Source organism: Mirounga leonina, unplaced genomic scaffold (genome assembly GCF_011800145.1).
Source record: "Mirounga leonina isolate KUSES-001 unplaced genomic scaffold, KU_Mleo_1.0 Mir_175, whole genome shotgun sequence".
NCBI classification, from domain to species: domain Eukaryota; kingdom Metazoa; phylum Chordata; class Mammalia; order Carnivora; family Phocidae; genus Mirounga; species Mirounga leonina.
The window spans coordinates 8,758,525-8,779,454 of record NW_023270453.1 but is presented as its reverse complement, the minus strand read 5'-3'; the positions used below and the strand labels follow the sequence as shown (position 1 = coordinate 8,779,454).

Below are 20,930 nucleotides of genomic sequence, written 5' to 3'. Positions count from 1 at the left end.
TGGAAGGGATTGGCCTTAGGCAGGAGGAGGGTTTCCTTTTCCATTCTGAAATGAAGAAAGAATTGGTGCAGAGCCAGTAAGGATTGGTACTGGGAGGACTTCTCTTTCAATGGCTTTCCTTTTCTCTGTAACAGAGTGGCTTAGTCATTTGCTGAGAATTAGGGGGAAATGAAGGGATAAGAGGTCTAAGAGAGTGGAGAATGTGTACTGGTCATTGTAGAGAATAGGAGAGCAAACTGGATAAATACACCAGGATCAGTGGGCAGCATTGAGGCCCAAGTGGTTTCAGTATTGCTTGGCACACTGGGTAAAGGCATAGGGAGGGCCAATGAGGGGATTCTACTAGGACCTTGGTTCTCACTTCTTGATTTCAGAACCCCTTTACATGTTTAATTGATGGCTGCAGAGAGCTTTTGTTTTATAAAGGATGTATTTATTGATAATTACTCGATTAGAAATTAAAACTGGGAAATTTAGGGGTGCCTGGGTGGCTCAGTCAGTTAAGCATCTGAGCTCTTGATTTTGGCTCAGGTCAGGATCTCAGGGTATTGAGATCGAGCCCTGTGTCAGGCTCTGTGCTGGATGTGGAGCCTGCTTGAGATTCTTTTTCTCTCTCTGCCCTCCCCCACTCCCCTTACTAGTGCATGCATGCACTCTGTCTCTCAAAAAGAATAATAAAGAATTAAAAAATTAAAACTGGGAAATTTAAAAATACTTATATTCCATGTTGACTTCTATTTCATACTATAATAAACCTGTGTGTGTTAACATAATGCTTTTATGAAAACTGTATTTTCCAAGACAAAAGAAATTAGCAAGAAGAATGACGGTTTACAATTTTGCAAATCTTTTTAATTCCTTTCATGTTAGAAGACAGTTGGATTCTCCTGTTTCTCCATTTAACCTGTTGCGATACATTGTTTTTGTTCAGGTATATGAGGAAACCTCATCTTCACACAGCTAGGTAGTTGGAAAGGGTAGTATTTTAATAGCCTTTTCAGATAATTGTGGATATTCTTCTTTGATACTATATTAAAACTACACAATGATAAATTTTTTAAAGATGAGAGTATGGATTCTGACCGTTATCAGTTAACTTTTTTTTTTTTTTTTAAGATTTTTAAGTAATCTCTATACCCAATGTGGGGCTCGAACTTAAAACCCCTTGATCAAGAGTCACATTCTCCACTGGCTGAACCAGCCAGATGCCCCATCAGTGAACTTTTTGTATATTACAATCTTTTGATCTGTTATGCTCCAGATCTGTTCTGATCTATTCTGCTCATAAATCTTTTGCCTATGCATAATTTTGGAATTGTTTCCTTTGTACTGTCGTAGTTTGCTGAGTTACATAGATCTTCTACATGGTGATATGTTTCATTAGATGATATTAAAAAATGGCATTCATTAATATCACCACTGATTCATCAGAAAAGTTTTTAGGTATTGGGAAGCCATCAAGTTCATAGTGATGGCTGCAAGTTTGCCACCATCTGATTTTTGCTTGAAAGATGGAATTTTATCATAGGCAACAGATAGTATCATTGTCCTTTTAGTAACAGGCTTGCTTTGTTCAGTTTTGAGAAAACGTCTGCCAAACAGGAGACAACTGTCCTACTTTATTATGTAGCAAAACTGCTTTATATGTTTGATTTCATCATACCAAATACTAAAAGATGAAGAATACAATGAACTCTGAGACATGAAGATCAATACTTACCTTTATTTGTGCTGAGGTTCCAATGATTTTCCTCACCACTGCTTTTGTACCATCAGTGCAGGTGTGATTGCAGGGAAAAGGGGGGCGCATAACCTCTCAGTATTATTATGATAATACGTCTGACCTTGCAGAACCTCTGAAAAGGTCTTAGGAACCTCCCAGAGGTCCATGAGCCACATTTTGAGAATGAGTGTTCTGGGCTAAGATTTTCTTAGGTGTATTCCATGGAATCGGGGCGTGCTAGTAACAGATGCTACCACAGCCTGCACCACGGACTCTGGCCTGGAGAGTCCTTTATTTTTTTCCTACCTATCCGCTCTTTCTGAGAGGATACCAGTATGTGCTTATCAGCTTATTTATATGAAATATGACAGCTACGGGCTCCTGGGTGACTCAGTCGGTTAAGCATCTGCCTTCAGCTCAGGTCAGGATCTGGGCTCCGACTCGGCGGGAGTCTGCTTCTCACTCTCTCTCTCTGCCCCTCCTCCCACTTGTGCTTCTCTCTGTCTCACTCTCTCTGTCTCTCGAATAAATAAAAAAAGCTTTAAAAAAAAAATACAACAGCTACATGCTCTGTAGTCAAAAGAAACAGTTGATGCTGGGATAAGATTTTAGGAGTGAAGAACTGTAGCTTGCAATACTGGATCAGTTCAAAGGATTTAAGGACCAGAGTTCTAGTTGTGCGTATTACTCATGAGGCTCAGTAAGTTGTGAAAATGTCCCCTGCCCTTTCAGGTCTCTCATGTCTAAACTGGGATTAATACTATTGCTTTCTCAGGTAGTATTGCTGTTGGGGTGATGCCATCAGTTCCTTATTCCAGACAGTACCTTCAACTTTACATCTATAAAGCTGTGCCTAGTGTGTGGTAGATGAATTAGTGAATGTTCACTGAGTTAATAGACTAAAACAAAACTTTATCATGAGAAATTTAAACATATACAAAAAGAGAATTACATAATGAACCTCTATCTATCCTTGTCTTAGCACTTGTAACTCTAGAAAATAAGAACATGTTCTTTAATAAACGAGATGTGATCCTACCCAACAAAATTGCAGTTAGGTCCTTAATATCATTAAATACTCCTCTCATGTTTTAATGTCCTCAATTGAATTAAAATCTATACATACATGTTTTTACAGTTGGTTTGTTCAAATCCGAGCCACTCAGTCCACTCATTGCATTTGTTTAACTATGACTCTTGGTTTCTTTTAATCAAGAACATTTTCATTCACACCGCCCCCCCCCTCCCCTTTTTTATGCCTTTAACTTGTTGGAGAAACTTGCTAGTTTGGTAAATGTCCCAGTGTTTGCTTCCCAGTGATGGTGTTTAGCTTATTTCCCTCTTCCCTAGATTTCTAATAAACTAGAGATGAGACCTACCATCAACAGATGAATGGATAAAGAAAATGTGGTGTGTGTATATGTGTGTACACACACACACACACACAGGAATATTACTCAGCCATCAAAAAGAATAAAATCTTGCCATTTGCGGTGACATGGATGGAACTAGAGGGTATTATGCTAAGCGAAATAAGTTAGTCAGCGAAAGACAAATACTGTACGATTTCACTCATGTGGAATTTAAGAAGCAAAACAGATGAACATAGGGCAAGGGAAAGAAAAATAAAAACAGAGAGGGAGGCAAACCATAAGAGACTCTCAGCTTATAGAGAACAAACCTGAGGGTTGCTGGAGGGGAGGTGAGTGGGGGCACTTGATCTAATGAGCACTAGGTGTTATTTGGAACTCAGAAATCACTGAATTCTACCCCTGAAACTAATAATACACTGTATGTTAACTAAATTGAATTTAAAATGAGACTTGAATGTGTGATTAGATTGACATGCGGTTTTTGGGCAAGAATACTTTGTAGATGCTATGTGTATCACATAGGGGACACATAATGTTTTCCTGATGCCAGGCTTGACCGGTGCCTTCAAGTGTGGTAGTCTGAGCTGTCCAGTGTTCACTGTCAACCCTTCTTGTCATGAACTTAGCATCCATGATTATTGCCAGAGTGAATGAGCTTGGGAACTGTGAGGTGCTAAATACATGTGTGGAGGTATTACTTGGGTACTATTACAGTTACTACTAATAAAGTAGGGCAGTAGCTTTATTTGAGCTAAATCATTAGTGGAATAATATCCAAGAGGGATAGCAGTAGACGGTAACAACGTCCAAATTAGGAACTGTAGGTTTAACAATGAGAATAATGTACGTAGTAGAGAATTAATATTGTTTTCTCCTACAGATTTAGAGCTTGTCTCATAACACTGAATCTTTTTTTTTTTTTTTTTAGATTTTATTTATTTATTTATTAGAGAGCGAGTGAGAGAGAAACAGCATGAGAGAGGAGAGGGTCAGAGGGAGAAGCAGGCTCCCCGCTGAGCTGGGAGCCCGATGTGGGACTCGATCCCAGGACCCTGGGATCATGACCTGAGCCGAAGGTAGTCGCTTAACCAACTGAGCCACCCAGGCGCCCATAACACTGAATCTTATAAAACAAATAGCTTTAAATGATTTTGTTAATACTTTCAGACCATTTCATGTCGAGATTAAGATTTAATACAATTTTAAGACTTGATTAATACAAATACAATTAATTGATAAAAAAGATTCCAAGTGACAAGAAGAATTTGGACACACCCTTGCAGCTCTCTGGGTAATGGGAGTTAAGATGTCAGATACAAAAGTTAACCCTAAGTTTTGTTCAGTTGTTTCTGTTGGGAGAAAATAAAGCATCCTATTTTATGTGGTTCGTAATGAATTCATTTGTAGAAATTATCATTGAAAGCAAACATTGGGAAATCAAATCAAAACAATGTGAACATTTGGAAAATATTGTTGGTTTCTTCTCTTTGCTGTTGGATATGCCTGTTAAACTGATGCTGTAAGAAAAATACTTCATATTTAGAGCAGGGTAGAGGACAGGTGCCATGTTCAAGAAATCAGTATAATCTCTATAGAATCAAACTTGACCATGCTCTTGAAAAACTGAAGAGTGTTTTTAGGTTGACTATGGAACATGAAATTTTACCCAGGGACCTATTAATGTACTTCTTTCTTCAATAGGAAAATAAAAAGTATTTCAAGCGTAGTGAACTTGCAAAAAAAGAAGAGGAAGCATATTTTGAAAGATGTGGCTACAAGGTATGACTGCCTGCTTTTATGTTATTGTATGTTTCTGAGTTTAAATTTTTACAGCTATTGTTAAAGTGACAAAATTATTGATCTCTGTTCACTTTATCAATGTTATACATTAGCCTATAAATGAGAAGCCATCTGGAGAGGTATGAGCTTTTTTCTTTTCTTCTTCTTTTTTAATCTTGAATTCAGGAGAATACATGCATGACTTTTGGCTTGGAATGGTTTGGCTTTTTGTGGACAGCATGAAGTGGCTTGAGATCAAAGCTTGAATTTTTTTTTTTCTTTTAATTCCTGGATCTGATACTGCCTCATCTTCATCTCCACCACCACTCCTTTCCCCACCTCTCCCAATAAAAGTCTATTTTAAAGGGTTTCAAAACATTTTATTCAATCACAGTGGTATTACCAGTGGTATTTTCCCCACTTTCACTTGAGTATCTTAAGCCATTGTTTTTATGTTTGCATTGTTAATAATTCCTTTTGGCGCTGAGTACCTCTGCCTGAGATAGAATGCCATACATTTATATGCTTTTGTGTAATAAGGTACCACATTTCAAACACTGCTTGTCTATTGTATAGAAAATATGTAGAAATATTTGTTAGAAACAAATGAGTTGTCTGAAAGACTGTATATTTTTGAAGCATGACTAAAAGTATCCTTAAGGTTACCCTATTATTATCCTGTTCAGCTATTATCCTAGTTGAATAATATTTTGGGGTTTTTATTGGGAGGGGTTAAATGTTATGAGGTGAAATTCTGTTTAAATTACTTTAAAAGAAGACAGTATTTGGTTTGATAATTTTTTAAATAAAATTTAGAGGTTCTTTTGAAATATTTTTGCCAGATCATAAATTTGACATCAACTTTTTGCTTGTGAAATGTGTATAATATATTCTTGTGCATGTGATGGGGAAAGTTCTAGAAATTAATTTATCTGGCATAGCATTTCTAGAAGGAAGCATGAGGAATGCAAATTTGGTTTGGTTTTGTAGTGTTGGCAGAGGGCAAGTGTTAAAAATGTAGTTTTACGTTTCTGATAGATTTCTAAAATACGAAAGTTTGCGTTTGTATTTTGATATTTTCCATAAATATATTGGTTTCATTCGCTTCCAGTTTAGGAAGTTAAAACACAATTTATGTAAATAGCCATCGAATACTCAGAAGAATTCTCATCTTTTGCTTGCCCATCGTTGTCTAATGGACACTTGATCTGGAGAGAGAATCACTGACTGTGGGTTTAGTGTGCTCACTTGTTGCTTTCCCAGATCCCTAAATTTGAACCTTCTCAACTTTTTGGTAAGGTAGGGAAATAATTTAAAACAGGGGCAGTTTTGCATTGTTTAGTTTGCTTCAGTGATATGTTCGTACTTTCTTGTTTAGAGACAAGCACTGAAGCAAAATAAAGATACTGATTGTAACATTGAGTCCTGCTAACAATATGTCTTCAGTTTTTTTTTTTTCCCCCTACAAGCAATGAACTGGCATCCTATAATTAAAAATGCTTTTCATCCTGAGATTTTGGGAGAAATACCTGTTTTTATGCTTAAAAAGAAAGCGTAGGGCTTTCTCTCTAAAACATGTTTAATATTTCCTTCTTGGTAGTAATGAAAATACAGCATGTATTACTCGTATTCCTTTATGAAAACTAGTTACCATTTATGAGGCTTGGTGCCGATTTGGTGTGTGAAAATATGGAAGTTTAGTTTTTTACCTCAATTTTCTGTCAGCACCGATTAACAATCTTTAGCCATTAACTACAGAATCAGAAATGATATAATTTTAACCATAGAGCCTTTCTTAATTGAATGTTTTTTCCTTAATGTTGACCTCTTATGGTTTTTTTGATCTTCTTTTGGCATTTTAGATTAGTCTCATGATCGGATGGGAAACCATGTTTCAGTATGTTTTTACAGACCACACACACCATGGGGCTTATAAGTTGCTGAACTTAATTTTCCTAAACTGTGCGCTGGGCAGCAGACGCAAAACACAGGAAGAGATTTTTGCCCCCTGCAGGTCCCTATGCACAAGAATGTCCACTCTGTGGGATGAGGGTAGAGGTGCTATAGCTGTTGTTGATGCTGCAGTGCTCTTCTTTCCCGAGGGTTCCTCGCTCCGTTCAGGGGCAGATTTTCTGTAGCTTTGGCAGTGTTTGTACCTGTCCAGCAGTGATTTTGGTGCACTTGGAATCCTACCTTTCAGAAAGGAGGGTAGGAAAAAGCAGGAGCTTGAGGCTTCACAGGTTTCTTAGAAAGCAGTTCTTTTTTTTGAGTCTTCACTTAAAACCCAGAGCAAGGATCAGATAACTCTGTAGGATGATTTTCTCAAGGAAGAGAAGCAAGTTGATTGTTTTTAAGAAAAAAGTAAAATTCTTTAGAGTCTAGGGAGAAAGGAGTCTAAATTTCAGCCCTTTTAAAAGGTTTTGATTTTGGAAACCATTATATTTCTGTCACTTTTCAGTAGCAAGAATGCTGTCTCCTGTGTGCATGTTTGCTACTTGTGTCTCTAAAACGGAGGAGTTTGAGGAGTTTTCAAAAGCATGTACATTTATTAGGAGCTTTTTCCTCGGTAGAACATTTAGAAAACCTTCAATATTTAAAACATGTTTAATTTCCATGACCAGTTAATGCATAGAATGGTAAATATTAGCTGTATTATATTTAAAAAAATTGTATTTTATTTCTTTTGGCTATTAATACAGATACAGCCGAAAGAGGAGGACCAGAAACCATTAACTTCTTCAAATCCAGTGCTAGAACTTGAACTGGCAGAGGAAAAGTTACCCATGACTCTTTCTAGGCAAGAGGTAAGTTTATGTAGGGTGTTTGATAGGAAAAAAAAAAAAATCTTCAGAGCATTTGCATTTATCTCCAGTTCTTTCCAGTAAGCTCTGTGTCATTATTGCCTATATAACATGTCTGACTGAACTAAACTAATGTGCAGCTGGCCGGTTTTTCTTCTTGAGGTTCTAAATTAATCTGTTTTTTTTTTGTTTTTTTAAGATTTTATTTATTTGAGAGAGAGATCACACATGCATGAGCACAGGGGTAGGGACAGAGGTAAAGGGAGAGGGGAGAAGCAGATTCCCCGCTGAGCAGGGAGCCAGCCATGGGTGCTCAACATGGGGGCTGAGGGGCTTGGGGGCTCGATCTCAGGACCCTGAGATCATGACCTGAGCCAAAGGCAGATGCTTAACTGAGCCACCCAGATGCCCCAATCTCTGCTTTTCTCGATACTCTTAAACTTTTTTTTTTTTTTAAAGATTTTATTTATTTATTTGACAGAGAGAGACACAGCGAGAGAGGGAACACAAGCAGGGGGAGTGGGAGAGGGAGAAGCAGGCTCCCCGCAGAACAGGGAGCCCGATGCGGGACTCGATCCTAGGACCCTGGGATCATGACCTGAGCCGAAGGCAGTCGCTTAACCGACTGAGCCACCCAGGCGCCCGATACTCTTAAACTTTTAAAAGAATGTTTTTCTAAACTTTAAAAATTAAACACATTGTTCTAAAAATATATATATATTAATTATACATAAATTATTTGTCTAAATTATTTTAAACATACATTTTGTAACTTAATACATCTTTCTAGGTCAAAATACAGATCTGTATAATTTTTTATGACTATATAATTTCCCATAATTTAGAAACCTATTATTTTAATAATGGTCATTTAGATTGCTTCAGCATTTCCTGATTATAAATCAAACTAAGATGAACGTCTTTATACAGATGTCATTGCATGATGCTAATGTATGATTGTACCTTTTGGAAAATTTGCTAGAAGCATGGTTTCTGGAGTCTGTTGACTAAAGACTGTGCATTTCTATGACTTGGGGTACGTATCACCACAGGGCTCTGTAGACCTGTTGTCCCAGTTTGTACTCTTTAACTACAGTGCTCGTCTATACTCTGGTCAGTATCAATATTACCTTTATGAAAAAGCCAAAAACAACAAAAATTTCAAGATAACTCATGTGACGTGAAGAATGCAAACTATACAGAGGGGTACCAAATAAAAATGGAACAGATGGAAAGGGAGGAAAGGACAGCTGACTCTAAATGCTGTCATGGGAAAATTGGATGAAGGAATTTGGAATACCTAGCCCAAAGAGAAGAATATTGCAGACACACACACAAAAAATCCATTGATAGCAGCTGTAATTTTGAAAAAGAATTTCGTATTCTCTGTGGTTTCATAAAGTAGAACTAAGATAAGTGGGTAGAATTTTGAGGGAGGAAGGTTTTAGTTTATTGTGAGAAGTAAAACCTATCTGTCCAAAACTGGGATGAAGAGATGTGGTCCCTATCATTTGTCAGTCACGGACCTGGTAGAGGTGTGTTTGAGGTCATTTCTGCATTGATGGGTGATAACACCGGATGGCCTCTTAAGCTGCTTTTGAATACCAAGCTTTGGTTAACTCAGTGGAGCTCGACCAGTAGTTTCTGTGCTACTATTTACATTTCCAGATAAAGTTCTTGATACTTAAAGAATATTTTGGATCAACCTTTATTTTTCTCAGTTATTTTTTTCTTGTTATGAAATGGAACATGTATACAAATAACATACTAAACATGCATGTGCAATATAATGAAGGATTATAAAACAAACACCCATTAACTATCACCTAAGTCAAGACACAGTATTATCAGCCCCTCAAAAGCCTGACCTGTGCCCTGCCCTGATCATTACTCACTTCTCTTCTGGGAGATAAGTGTTTGGTTTTAATGTAGTCTTGGAATGCTGATGCCAGGCTATGGTCCATGAGTTATCAACTGACTCCGGACTTATTTTCCTTCTATATAAAAAAAAAAAGTATATAAAAGTTATCACTCCCTTCCATCTTAATGTTTTTCTTAGGTATTCTGTGATACAGATGGAGCCTTTGCTGAAACAGTCAGCCAAAGGACCTTAAACATGGTAGGGTTTTTAAAGGTGTGACAGTAACTTACTATATCCATTCACGGAAAATTAAAGAAAAAACAAACACAACTGACTTTTTCTATCTACATTTCAGAATAAGTATTTGGTCACCTAAAGGAGGAATTACTGTTACTCAAAACATCGGAATTACTTTTATTGTTATTACTTCTTACAGGTTATCAGAAGATTGAGAGAAAGAGGAGAACCAATCAGACTGTTTGGAGAAACTGATTATGATGCTTTTCAACGTTTAAGAAAAATAGAGATCCTCACACCAGAAGTTAACAAGGTAAGAAGTCAAAACAAAACTTGAGAAAGATTACTGTACCACATAAACAAGAATAGTATGGAGTTTGAGTAATTGCATTATTACAGGCAAAGATGGAAAAATAAAGTTGCCAGGTTACTGCTACTGAATGTAAGTTTTCTTTAATTTTTTTAAAAAACACCTGTCGTAAGCCTACAGTTCAGTGCATTTTGACAAATCCACTCCGAGCATGTAACCACCACCCTTAGGAAGATACAGAATGTTTTCATCACACAAAAACATGCCCAGTGCCCCTTCTTAGCCAGTCCTGTTCCTTCTACTCAATGCCTGCACAAACACCTTTTAAAATTCTATCACTGTAGATTAATTTTGCTTGTTCTGCATTTCATACAGATGGAGTCATAAGAGTATGTCTGGCTTCTTATGCTGAGCATATTTTTAAAATTATTGTTTCTGCAGAAATCAGTAGTTTGTTCCTTTTCATTGCTGATGATAGATATCTGAATATCCCACCATTTGTTTTCAACTTCGGGCTGTTATGAATAACACTGCTATGAACATTCTTAAACAGGTCTGTTTTTGACCTGTGTTACTTCTCTTTGGTAAATATGTTCTATCTCTTGGTAAGTATCTGAAGTAGAATTGCTGAATAATAAGAGTAAATGTGTGCTTTAGTTTTTAAGAAATGCCAAGTATTTCTAAATGTCATCAGTATTTGTTATTTTAAGTCTTTTAAATTGTAACCATTCTCTTGTATGTGTAGTAGTATTTCATTGTGGTTCTATTTACAGCCTCCTGTTAACTAAAGGTAATGAGTATCTTTTCATAGACTTATTGCCCATAAGGTTAGTGCATGTTAAAATCTTTTGTTCATGTTTTAATTGGGTTATTTGCCCTTTAATTTTTGAATTGTAGTTCTTTGTATGTTCTGAATACAAGTCCTTTGTCAGATGTACCGATACATGGTTTGTGACTGTTTTCTGCTAGTCTTTGGCTTACCTGTTCTTTTCACGGTGTCTTTTGATGGGCAGCAGTTTTGCATTTTGATGAAGTCCACTTTTTTCTTTTATGGTTATTGCTTTTGGTGTTTTTCTTAAGAAATATTTGCCTATCCCAAGGTTTTGAAGAGATGCTCTTTATTTTCTCTAAAAGCTTAACAGTTACAGCTTTTAGGGCTTTTATCTTGTTTTATACCTCGGCAGATGGTCTGTCTTGGTGAATATTCCGTAGGCTCCTGAAAAAAATGTCTTTTATACATTGGGTAAATGTCAGTTACAGTAGTGTTGTTCAGATCTTCTGTGGCCTTAATTTGCTCTCTCTACCCGTTTGCTCTCTCAGTTACTGAGAGACAGGTGTGGTGATCTATGGCTGTGTAACAAACCACCCCAAAACTGAAGAGTTCAAACAATTTATAAAATCTTTTTCAGGGGCGCCTGAGCGGTTCAGTTGTTAAGTGTCTGCCTTCAGCTCAGGTCACGATCCCGGGGTCCTGGGATTGAGCCCTGCATCTGGCTCCCTACTCCGTGGGGGGCCTGCTTCTCCCTCTCCCACTCCCTCTGCTTGTGTTCCCTTTCTTGCTGTCTCTCTAATAAATAAATAAAATCTTTAAAAAAATAAAATAAAATCTTTTTCAGTCCTCTATGCCTATAACAAACCACCCTGAAGCTTAGTAACTTATTATTATCTCTTACGGTTCTGTGGTTTGATTGGGTGGGGGTAAACTGGACAGTTTTTTTTGCTTGGAGTCTCGCATGTGATTGCAGTTAGATGTGGACTGTGGCCAGAGTCATCAAAGGCTCCCTTGGACTGGCCTTCCAACTGCGTAATATCTTAGAGGTTCATCTATGTGATAATGTAGGTCAGAATTTCCTTCCTTCCTAAGGCTGAATAGTTCTCTCTTATATGTATGGAGAGAATTTGTTTATCCATTCAGCTTCAATGGGCATTTGAGTTGTTGCTACCTTACAGCTATTGTGAATAATGCTGCTTTGAACATAGGTTTACAAATACCTGTTTGAGTGCCTGCTTTCACTTCTTTTGTGTACACCCCAGATGTGGACTTGGTGGATCATGCAGTCATTCTCCGTTTAACTTCTTTTAAGCATAAATGAATTAAGAATATTCTTCCATTGTAATGTTCACAGCAGTTTTACAAAAAATTTTCAGTCCTGTTTAAAACCTTAAATTCTTAGAGTTAGTGGTTTTTATAATGCTTCATTTTTACCAACATTTATTTCTTTTCTATATTCTGAGTTCCTTTCTTAACCAAAGATAGTATTAAAATACTAATGTGAACTATTAGTATGTGATTTAATTTTTCTACTAGTCATGTTTCATTCCTTGAAAAATTCCTAGTTATTAATATTAATTCATTACAACCTGCTGTATTTTAATCTTGCTCAAGCTTGTCCCAGATACTAAAAAGAGTTTCTCATTTGTAAAAAAAAAAAAATTTTTTTTTTTTAAGATTTTATTTATTTGCGAGAGAGAGAATGAGAGACAGCATGAGAGGGAGGAGGGTCAGAGGGAGAAGCAGACTCCCCGCTGAACAGGGAGCCCGATGTGGGACTCGATCCCGGGAAATTTTTTTTTTTTTTTCTAAAGATTTTATTTATTTATTTGACAGAGAGAGACACAGCGAGAGAGGGAACACAAGCGGGGGGAGTGGGAGAGGGAGAAGCAGGCTCCCCACAGATCAGGGAGCCCAATGCGGGACTCGATCCCAGGACCCTGGGATCATGACCTGAGCCGAAGGCAGTCGCTTAACCAACTGAGCCACCCAGGTGCCCGGGAAATTTTTTTTTTAAGATTTTATTTATTTGACAGAGACACAGCGAGAGAGGGAACCCAAGCAGGGGGAGTGGGAGAGGGAGAGGCAGGCTTCCTGCCGAGCAGGGACCCCGATGTGGGGCTCGATCCCACGACCCTGGGATCAGGACCTGAGCTGAAGGCAGAAGCTCTCTCATTTGTAAATTTTTTTTAAAATGAGGTATAATTGACATGTTAGTTTCAGATGTACAACTTAGTGATTTAATATTTGTGTATGTTGTGAAATGATCCCCACAATAAGTGTAGTTAATATCTGTCACCATACATTTTTTTTTTCTTGTGGTGAGGACTTTTAAGATCTACTCTTACTAACTTTTAAGTAGGCATTAACTGTGGTCACCATCCTGTGCATTACATTCCTGTGACTTATTTTATAATTGGAAATATGTGAAGATGATAACATAAGTGTGAATGCACTCTAAAGCTCTCCATATTTACTCCTCCTGGCCACATCTTAGGTTTTTGATGTCACATTTTACATGTTTTTCTTGTGCATCCTTTAACTAATGATTGTAGTTAGTTAGTTTTACTACCTTTGTCTTCATAAGTGATTAATCTACTACCTTTACTGTATATGTACCTATTCCAGTGAGATTTATACGTTCATATGTTGTAGTATTACTAATTAACCCCCTGAGCTTAAAGAAGGCCCCTTAACATTTCTTTTAAGGCTGGTTTAGTGGCGATGAACTCACTTAGTTTTGCTTGTCTGGGAGACAATTTCTCTTCCAATTCTGAATGATGACTTTGTGAGGTAGAGTATTCTTGCTTTGAAGTTTTTTCTTGCAGCACTTTGAATATATTATGCTCTGCCCCCTTTGTCCTGCAAAATTTCTGCTGAAAAATCTGCTAATAGTCTTATGTACACAACAAATGGTTTTTATTTTGCTGCTTTTAATAGTCTCTCCTTTACCTTTTGATATTTTAATTAGAATGTGTCTTGGTGTGACTGTGTGTAAGTTTTTGAGGTGATTGCCTTACATTTTCCACAGCAGCTGCACCATTTTACATTTCTAGCAATGAAGGGTTCCATTTCTCCACATCCTAGCCAACACTTACTACTACTATCTTTGATCATAGCCATCCTGATGGATTTGAAGTGGTATCTTATTGTGTGTATTTTTTTTTTAAAGGTTTTATTTATTTGAGTGAGAGAGCATGAGAGAGAGCACGAGCAGCGGGAAGGGGCAGAGGGAGAGGGAGAAGCAGACTTCCCGCTAAGCCGGAAGCTCGATGCAGAGCTCAGTCATGACCTGAGTCAAAGGCAGATGCTTAACTGACTGAGCCACCCAGGCGCCCCGTTATTGTGGTTTTGATTTGCATTTCCCTAATGACTAGTGATGTTAAGCATCTTTTTGTTTGCTTATTGGCCTTTTATGTGTGGTCTTCTATTCAAGACCTTTGCGCATTTTTAGTGAGTGGTTTTTTGTTGTTGTTGTTACATGTAGCAGTTCTTTATATATTCTGGATATCAGTCTTTATCAGATTAGTGACTTGCAAATATTTCTCCCATTGCACAGGTGATCTTTTCATTCTATTGATAGTATCTTTGCAGAAAAGTTTTTAATTTTGATGAAGTCCAATTTTGTTCTTTTGTATTTTGGGGTTTTTTTTGCCTGTGCCTTTGGTGGTGTATCCAAGAAATGATTGCCAAATCCAATATCATGAAGCTTTTCCCATGTGTTGTCTTCTGGGAGTTTTATAGTTTTAGCTATTAAATGTACATCTTTGATTCATTTTGAGTTAGTTTTTGTATGTGGTGTAAGGTGTGGGTCCAGCTTTAAGGCTTCTTCTATTTTTACCAAATGGTCACAAACTGGATATGAATAGATGGTGGAATTTGCTGGTTTATGAGAAACCTAGTGAAAGCCTAGGATATAGATGAGACACTAGTTTCATATTATTGATACTGCTGAATGTTAAGGGAATTCAGAGTAGTTACAGTGAGGTTAGACATTTTAAATAAACTGGGAAAATGGGTTGAAGGCTCTAGTGGAGACCTGCTCATTTGTGCTAGACCTCATTAGAAAATTTCAGCATTTATGAATATTCTCATTTGGATTGGTCAACACATATGTTTTATTTTTCTGGCCAGAGTAGCTATTGTGCATACATTCTTTAAAATTTAAATATGTTCATTATAATTAACTTTGGGCAATGATGATAGCTGCGTAATAAATTGAAATCTTAGAGTCTCTAGTTTTACTAAGCTCTTATTAACTCCTGTGGAGGAAAAAAAATGAATTGTACTTAGTAGTAGTGAAAAATCAAAAGGGAAACATCAGTGAAATTCCATAATGTATGTATTTTTTCACCTTTCTCAGGGATTGAGGAATGATCTGAAAGCAGCTTTGGATAAGATCGACCAGCAGTACCTCAATGAGCTTGTGGGTGGTCAGGAACCTGGAGAGGAAGACACACAGAATGATTTGAAAGTTCATGAAGAAAACACCACAATTGAAGAGTTAGAGGTAATCTTTACACCCACCTGATCTCATTACCCCATCATATCCCTTCATTCTCTGGGGCAGATGCTTGAGTTCATCATATTGTTCAGTTCAGAGCACACAACTATGGTCTGTGGTCATTATTACAAAGGCCTTTTTTTTTTTCTTTTTTTTTAATTTTGTGCTTTTATTTATTCACTCCCTTTTTTTTTAAAAAAGATTTTATTTATTTATTTGACAGAGAGAGACACAGTGAGAGAGGGAACACAAGCAGGGGGAGTGGGAGTGGGAGAAGCAGGCTTCCCGCCAAGGAGGGAGCCCGATGCGGGGCTCAATCCCAGGACCCTGGGATCATGACCTGGGCTGAGGGCAGATGCTTAACGACTGAGCCACCCAGGCGCCCCATTCACTCCCTCTTTACTCATTCTCCACTCACATTCTGATATATTTGATGTGCATCCTCTTATTTGTTGGTGGTCTTGTAAAACCAGTAGTATTTTGTATGCTTGTGTTTTTAATATACATAAATGATACCATACTGTGAATTTTTTTTTTTTTTACATTTCTTTTTTCCACTTTGAACTGTATTTAAGATCCATCCTTGATGCTTTATGTATATCTGAACCATTGATTTTTAACTCCTGCATAGCATTTCATATTTTGTGGCATTCACTGCCTTTTACTTTTTGTTGCCTTGTAATGAGAGCTGGATTGCTCCCAGCTCCCTATTACTACAGACAGCTTTGTGATGAATAGTCTTGTATGTAACCCCTGTGGACTCAGAAGCAGGATGGCTGGATTTTTATATGTGTAACTTGTCCAGGTTCTGTCACGTTGCTCTCTGGAATGGCTGTACCAGTCTACACCCCCGTCAGAAGGGTGGGCAAGCCTTTTACTCCCACAGCCCTGCCAACACTTGGCAGTATCTTGCTTTTTAATTTTTGCCAACGTGTTGAATGTGGAGTGATACATGTAATCCTAATTAAAAAGCTGTGTTGTGCTATCTAAATATCTAGCTCAAGCAGAAATTATGGCTTAGTTGAAAGCTTCTACTGCTTAATAAACATAAACTTACTTTTCTTTTCATTCCTGGCTGCATTCTTCATGAGATCATAGTTGTTTTAATTGTGCCTCTCCTCCTACCACCCCCAGCACCTTTCTTTGGACCCTAAATTTGACAGAAATAGTGTGAGCAACCATTTCTGGGCTTTCTTTTTACTTAAATAGCTTTATTGAGATATTTACATACTTTACAGCTTACCCATTTAAAATACGCAATTGACTGGTTTTTAGTATATTCACAGGTTGATGCAGCCATCATCACAACCTAATTCTAGAACGTTTCTGCTCCTTTAAAAAGAAATCTACCCATTAGTTCCCTTAGCCCCCCTTTTTTTGTCTTTTGATTTATAAATGATACCTTGCTTTCTAAATTTCAATGACAAATCGGTGTGTTCTTGGTTTGTTTAACTTACCTAAAAATTCCTTTAGGTTTTTTAAAAATAGAAATTAGTATATGTAATAAAGGTCCATGTTCATACTGGTGTTGAGAACATCTGTTCAGCTTTTGGTCTTTACTAATGAACAGAAGCATTGTTTTTCTGCAGGCATTGGGAGAATCTTTAGGAAAAGGAGATGATCATAAGGACATGGATATCATTACCAAGTTCCTTAAGGTATGTGTTTTTAGGCTAGGAAAGGACATTTGGGTTGGTTAAAAACTGTTGTTGAATTTTTGGATGATTTAAGGGTTAAGGACTGGAAAGGGAATCCCTCAGTAAACATGTTTTGCACGTATACAGTTTATGATATTGCTGTGCACTGGGATATAGAGGTTAATCAAAGGAGATGTATATTTACTTCACTGCTGCACTTTAAAACTGACTTGTTAATGTAAACACGCAGAATCAAAGCAGTGGAATGAACAAGAAGTTGGGGGAGTAAAACATTTTTTTTAAAAACACTCCAGGAGGGAGTGCAGTGAGGGGAGTGTTCCAGAAGCTATTATGAGTGGTGATGACAGTAAAGAGAGGAAGGAGGTGGGAAGACCTTGGCAGTGAAAAAAAGCAAACCCATCAGCAACCTTTCAGAGACTGTTCATTTTCTCAGTTCTACAGATAGCTGCATATTCCTGCTATATGATGAGCTCAATCCATCTTTCTCCTCAGCATTTCTTACTTTACTGGTTTAGGTAGAGTGTGTGTAAATGCCAGATTCCTTTTAGCATTTATTCACAAACTATTTGTGTTCAGGCCAAGAGATTAAAACGCAAGAAGTGCTTTTACTTGTATTAACAATTTAAATACAACATATTAGTCGTCAAGATTCTCAGTCTGTTGAGGATATGGCATGGAATTAGATAGGCATGGGAACTAGTGTGAACTAGAATTTTCCTTTCTGAGTGACAGCCTCTCTTTATAGAGGCTACCCATAGGTAACGCCACTAGGGGGGTATGTCCTCCGCCACCTTCCCTGTGTACCTGCCTCTAGAAACCATGTTCTTGATGCATTTAAACCCAAGGGCACTAGGGTGGCTTTCCAGGGCTGGGTGGAGGGGTTATAGTTTCTTTATTTCTGTTCTTTGTTTTCCTTCTTTCTCCTTTGTCAGGTGCTTTATTGGGAATATTTAACTAAATCATCATCTCTACTACAAAAGCAGAAAGTCCAAATAGAGGCATACCCCATTTTATAGTGCTTGGTTTTATTGTGCTTTGCAGATAATGCGGTTTTCTTCGGTGGTTTTTTGTTGTTGTTTTGGGGGTTTTGTTGTTGTTGTAGTTTTTACAAATGGATGGTTTGTGGCAGCCACGTGTGGAGCAAGTGTATCGGCACTGTTTTTCCAATAGAATTTGTTCACCTTGTATCTCTGTCACATTTTGGTGATTCTCGCAATATTTCAAACTTTTTCTTTGTTACTATATTTGTCATGGTTAATTGTGATCAGTGATTAGGACATGAAAGCTCAGATGATGATGAGCCTGTTCTAGCAATAACATATTTAAATTTTAAGGGGGGAGGGGGAGAGGAAGAGAATCTCAAGCAGGCTCCATGCCCAGCGCAGATCCTGACGCGGGGGCTCACTCTCATGACCCTGAGAACAGAAATCAGGAGTCGGATGCTTAACCGACTGGGCCACCCAGGCACCCCAGCAATAATGTATTTTTTAATTAAGGTATATGTATTGGTTCTTTTTTTTTTTTTTTGATGTAATGTTATCCTATGCTTAATAGACTACATTATAGTGTAAACATAACTTTATATGCGTTAGGAAACTAAAAAATTCACTTGACTCACTTTATTGTGATACTCGCTTTATTAACGTGGTGGTGTGGAACCAATCCCGCAGTGTCCATGGGGTATGCCTCTATTATAACATCATACTTGGAAGATTAATTATCACAGCACATACGGTATTATGGCAAATAAGTGTAGGTGGGTTGAATTTTAGTAGAAATACGAGTAAAAGTTTATTTCTGTCAAAGTTACCTATGAAATTTGAAATTTGATAGTTCTTGTTAGGGGGAAATTGATTATCTTTGAGCTAGGAATACATACATATATAGAATAGGGAAGTTTGTGACTTGCCAAAAGCACTACAAAATATATGTGTTGTGTATGACAAAATAAGCAGAAATAGTTCATTAATTAGATATTGATGCTATTTTGATTAGAAAAAAATTTACTCTAAATATGATAATATATTGTTTGTGTGTTAGAGAACTTTTAAACCTTTTGAACCACTGGGTGGCATCGTAGTCTAAATTTACCCATTCTTTCAACAGTTTCTTCTTGGTGTTTGGGCTAAAGAACTGAATGCCAGAGAAGATTATGTGAAGCGCAGTGTGCAGGGCAAACTGAACAGTGCTACTCAAAAACAGACTGAGTCCTATCTCAGACCCCTTTTCAGAAAGCTACGGAAAAGGGTAAGGTTCCTCGAAAAATGCTTTTACATAACTGATTTTTTAAAAAAGAGAATATATAAAGTTTGAATAAATGGCAGTCTGTAATTATACACAGTAGCTTCCAAAAATAGTTAACGCTTTTTTTTTCTTTTCCAGAATCTTCCTGCTGATATTAAAGAATCCATAACAGATATTATTAAATTCATGTTGCAGAGAGAATATGTAAAGGTACATTACCATGTTGGGTATCAGTATCATGATTATGAGCTTATCTAGGTTGTGTGTGCATAACACCTTCATTTGGTGTGGGAGTATTTTACATAGGAGCTTTAAGAATAAATGTGAAATGAATTATAGTAAAAAAAACCAAAAACCCCAAAACCTTTTATCTAATTCACATTGTCAGCTTTATTATTAGGCATTGATAATAAACTTTACTGACCACATTGGTTTTTTAGTCATTTTTAAGGTAGGTGTGAAGATTCTTCAGAGCGTGAACTGGATCTAGGCAATGTTCATTTCATGAATGGGATTGAATTTCAAAGATTGTTCAAGATTATGGCTTGGAACAAATTTTCCCATAGAAACAATGTTATGTAGATTAGTTTCCCACTCCAGCTATAAAAAGCCTACTTAATCTGTAATATAGATAAACTATTGTACTAACGATACAATGGAATTTAACCACCCTTTATACTTGTATGAGAAAATGTTCCAAGTAAGGCCACCAGAATTCATCCCTCCCATTTCAGAACAGCAACAATAGCAGACCCCTTGTTAGGGAAGACTTTTCCCCTTGCCCCCGTGTCTTTGCTCCTGAATGGGCTCGAGGAGGAGGCGGCGGCAGGAGGAAGGAGCTCCCCGTGGCCCAGCGTTCCTGGAGTGGAGTTCAGAAAGGGGAGTGGGAGGCTGTCAGTTGGTGCAGGGAACGTAAAGAGAATGCCTGCTGTACCAGTAGTGGGGATTGGAAATGTGCCCTTGCGTCTGGCCCATCAGCAGAGTCTCAAGAGGGAAGCTTCTAGTGGCAGTGCCTCTCAGGAGTGAAGAGGAGGGAGTTTCGGCCAACAGTTTTGCTGACCATTCCAGAGTAGTACGTGGGGCTCTAGCAGAAAAGTGGGGGTGCCAGTGCTTACTCCTGCGCTTGGAGTTTCTGTACTCAAGCAGAGGGTGGGCTAGCACGTGTGGGGACTGGAGCCTTGGGCAAATGAGGTGAACGTAGTGATTTTACTCCCTCTGTTGGAGAGCCAGTTTGTTTTAGCAAAGGAAATGTTTTTGTTTTGTGCCTATAAATTTTATTCCTTTATAGTTTCTAGTAGTTGCATGGTACTTAGTAAGGACAGTTGCCTTGGAATAGATGGATAAGGTCACCGTCACTGCAGAAAGAAATCAAATCACTTGCCAACTAGTGAGCATGCCTTCCCTCTTGTTACTTTTTGCATTTTCATATGAGAGGAATGTGAAAGTTTATTTTGTGTAAACTGCTGAAGAACCAAGAAACTTTAATAACCTATTTGGACAGCTTTCTTTAGAAATTTGGGGGAACTAAATATTGGACATTTTATCAGTTAATATCCAGTGTGAAAAGTGATTCAAGTCAGAATCTGTGTGATAAAAGTGTGTAACATGTTCTTTAAAATTAAATTTTATAAAACTGAGTAGGGCAAATTCAAATTTGTCTTCAGGGTA

At 37.5% G+C, this 20,930-nt stretch overlaps 1 protein-coding gene across 3 annotated transcripts in view; it reads left to right on the top strand.

Annotated features, from left to right (window-relative positions):
- Nucleotides 1-20,930, top strand: part of PRPF18 (pre-mRNA processing factor 18) — a 48,771-nt gene that overhangs the window by 12,824 nt on the left and 15,017 nt on the right. For 2 of the 3 annotated variants that reach the window (XM_035021617.1, XM_035021618.1), the window contains exons 2-9: nucleotides 4,798-4,875; nucleotides 4,989-5,015; nucleotides 7,575-7,679; nucleotides 9,974-10,087; nucleotides 15,220-15,366; nucleotides 16,950-17,018; nucleotides 19,125-19,265; nucleotides 19,401-19,472. In XM_035021617.1, the coding sequence (XP_034877508.1) occupies nucleotides 4,798-4,875; nucleotides 4,989-5,015; nucleotides 7,575-7,679; nucleotides 9,974-10,087; nucleotides 15,220-15,366; nucleotides 16,950-17,018; nucleotides 19,125-19,265; nucleotides 19,401-19,472 (753 nt within the window). The remainder of the gene's footprint in view (nucleotides 1-4,797; nucleotides 4,876-4,988; nucleotides 5,016-7,574; nucleotides 7,680-9,973; nucleotides 10,088-15,219; nucleotides 15,367-16,949; nucleotides 17,019-19,124; nucleotides 19,266-19,400; nucleotides 19,473-20,930) is intronic. The other variant, XM_035021619.1, reaches the window with a different exon arrangement.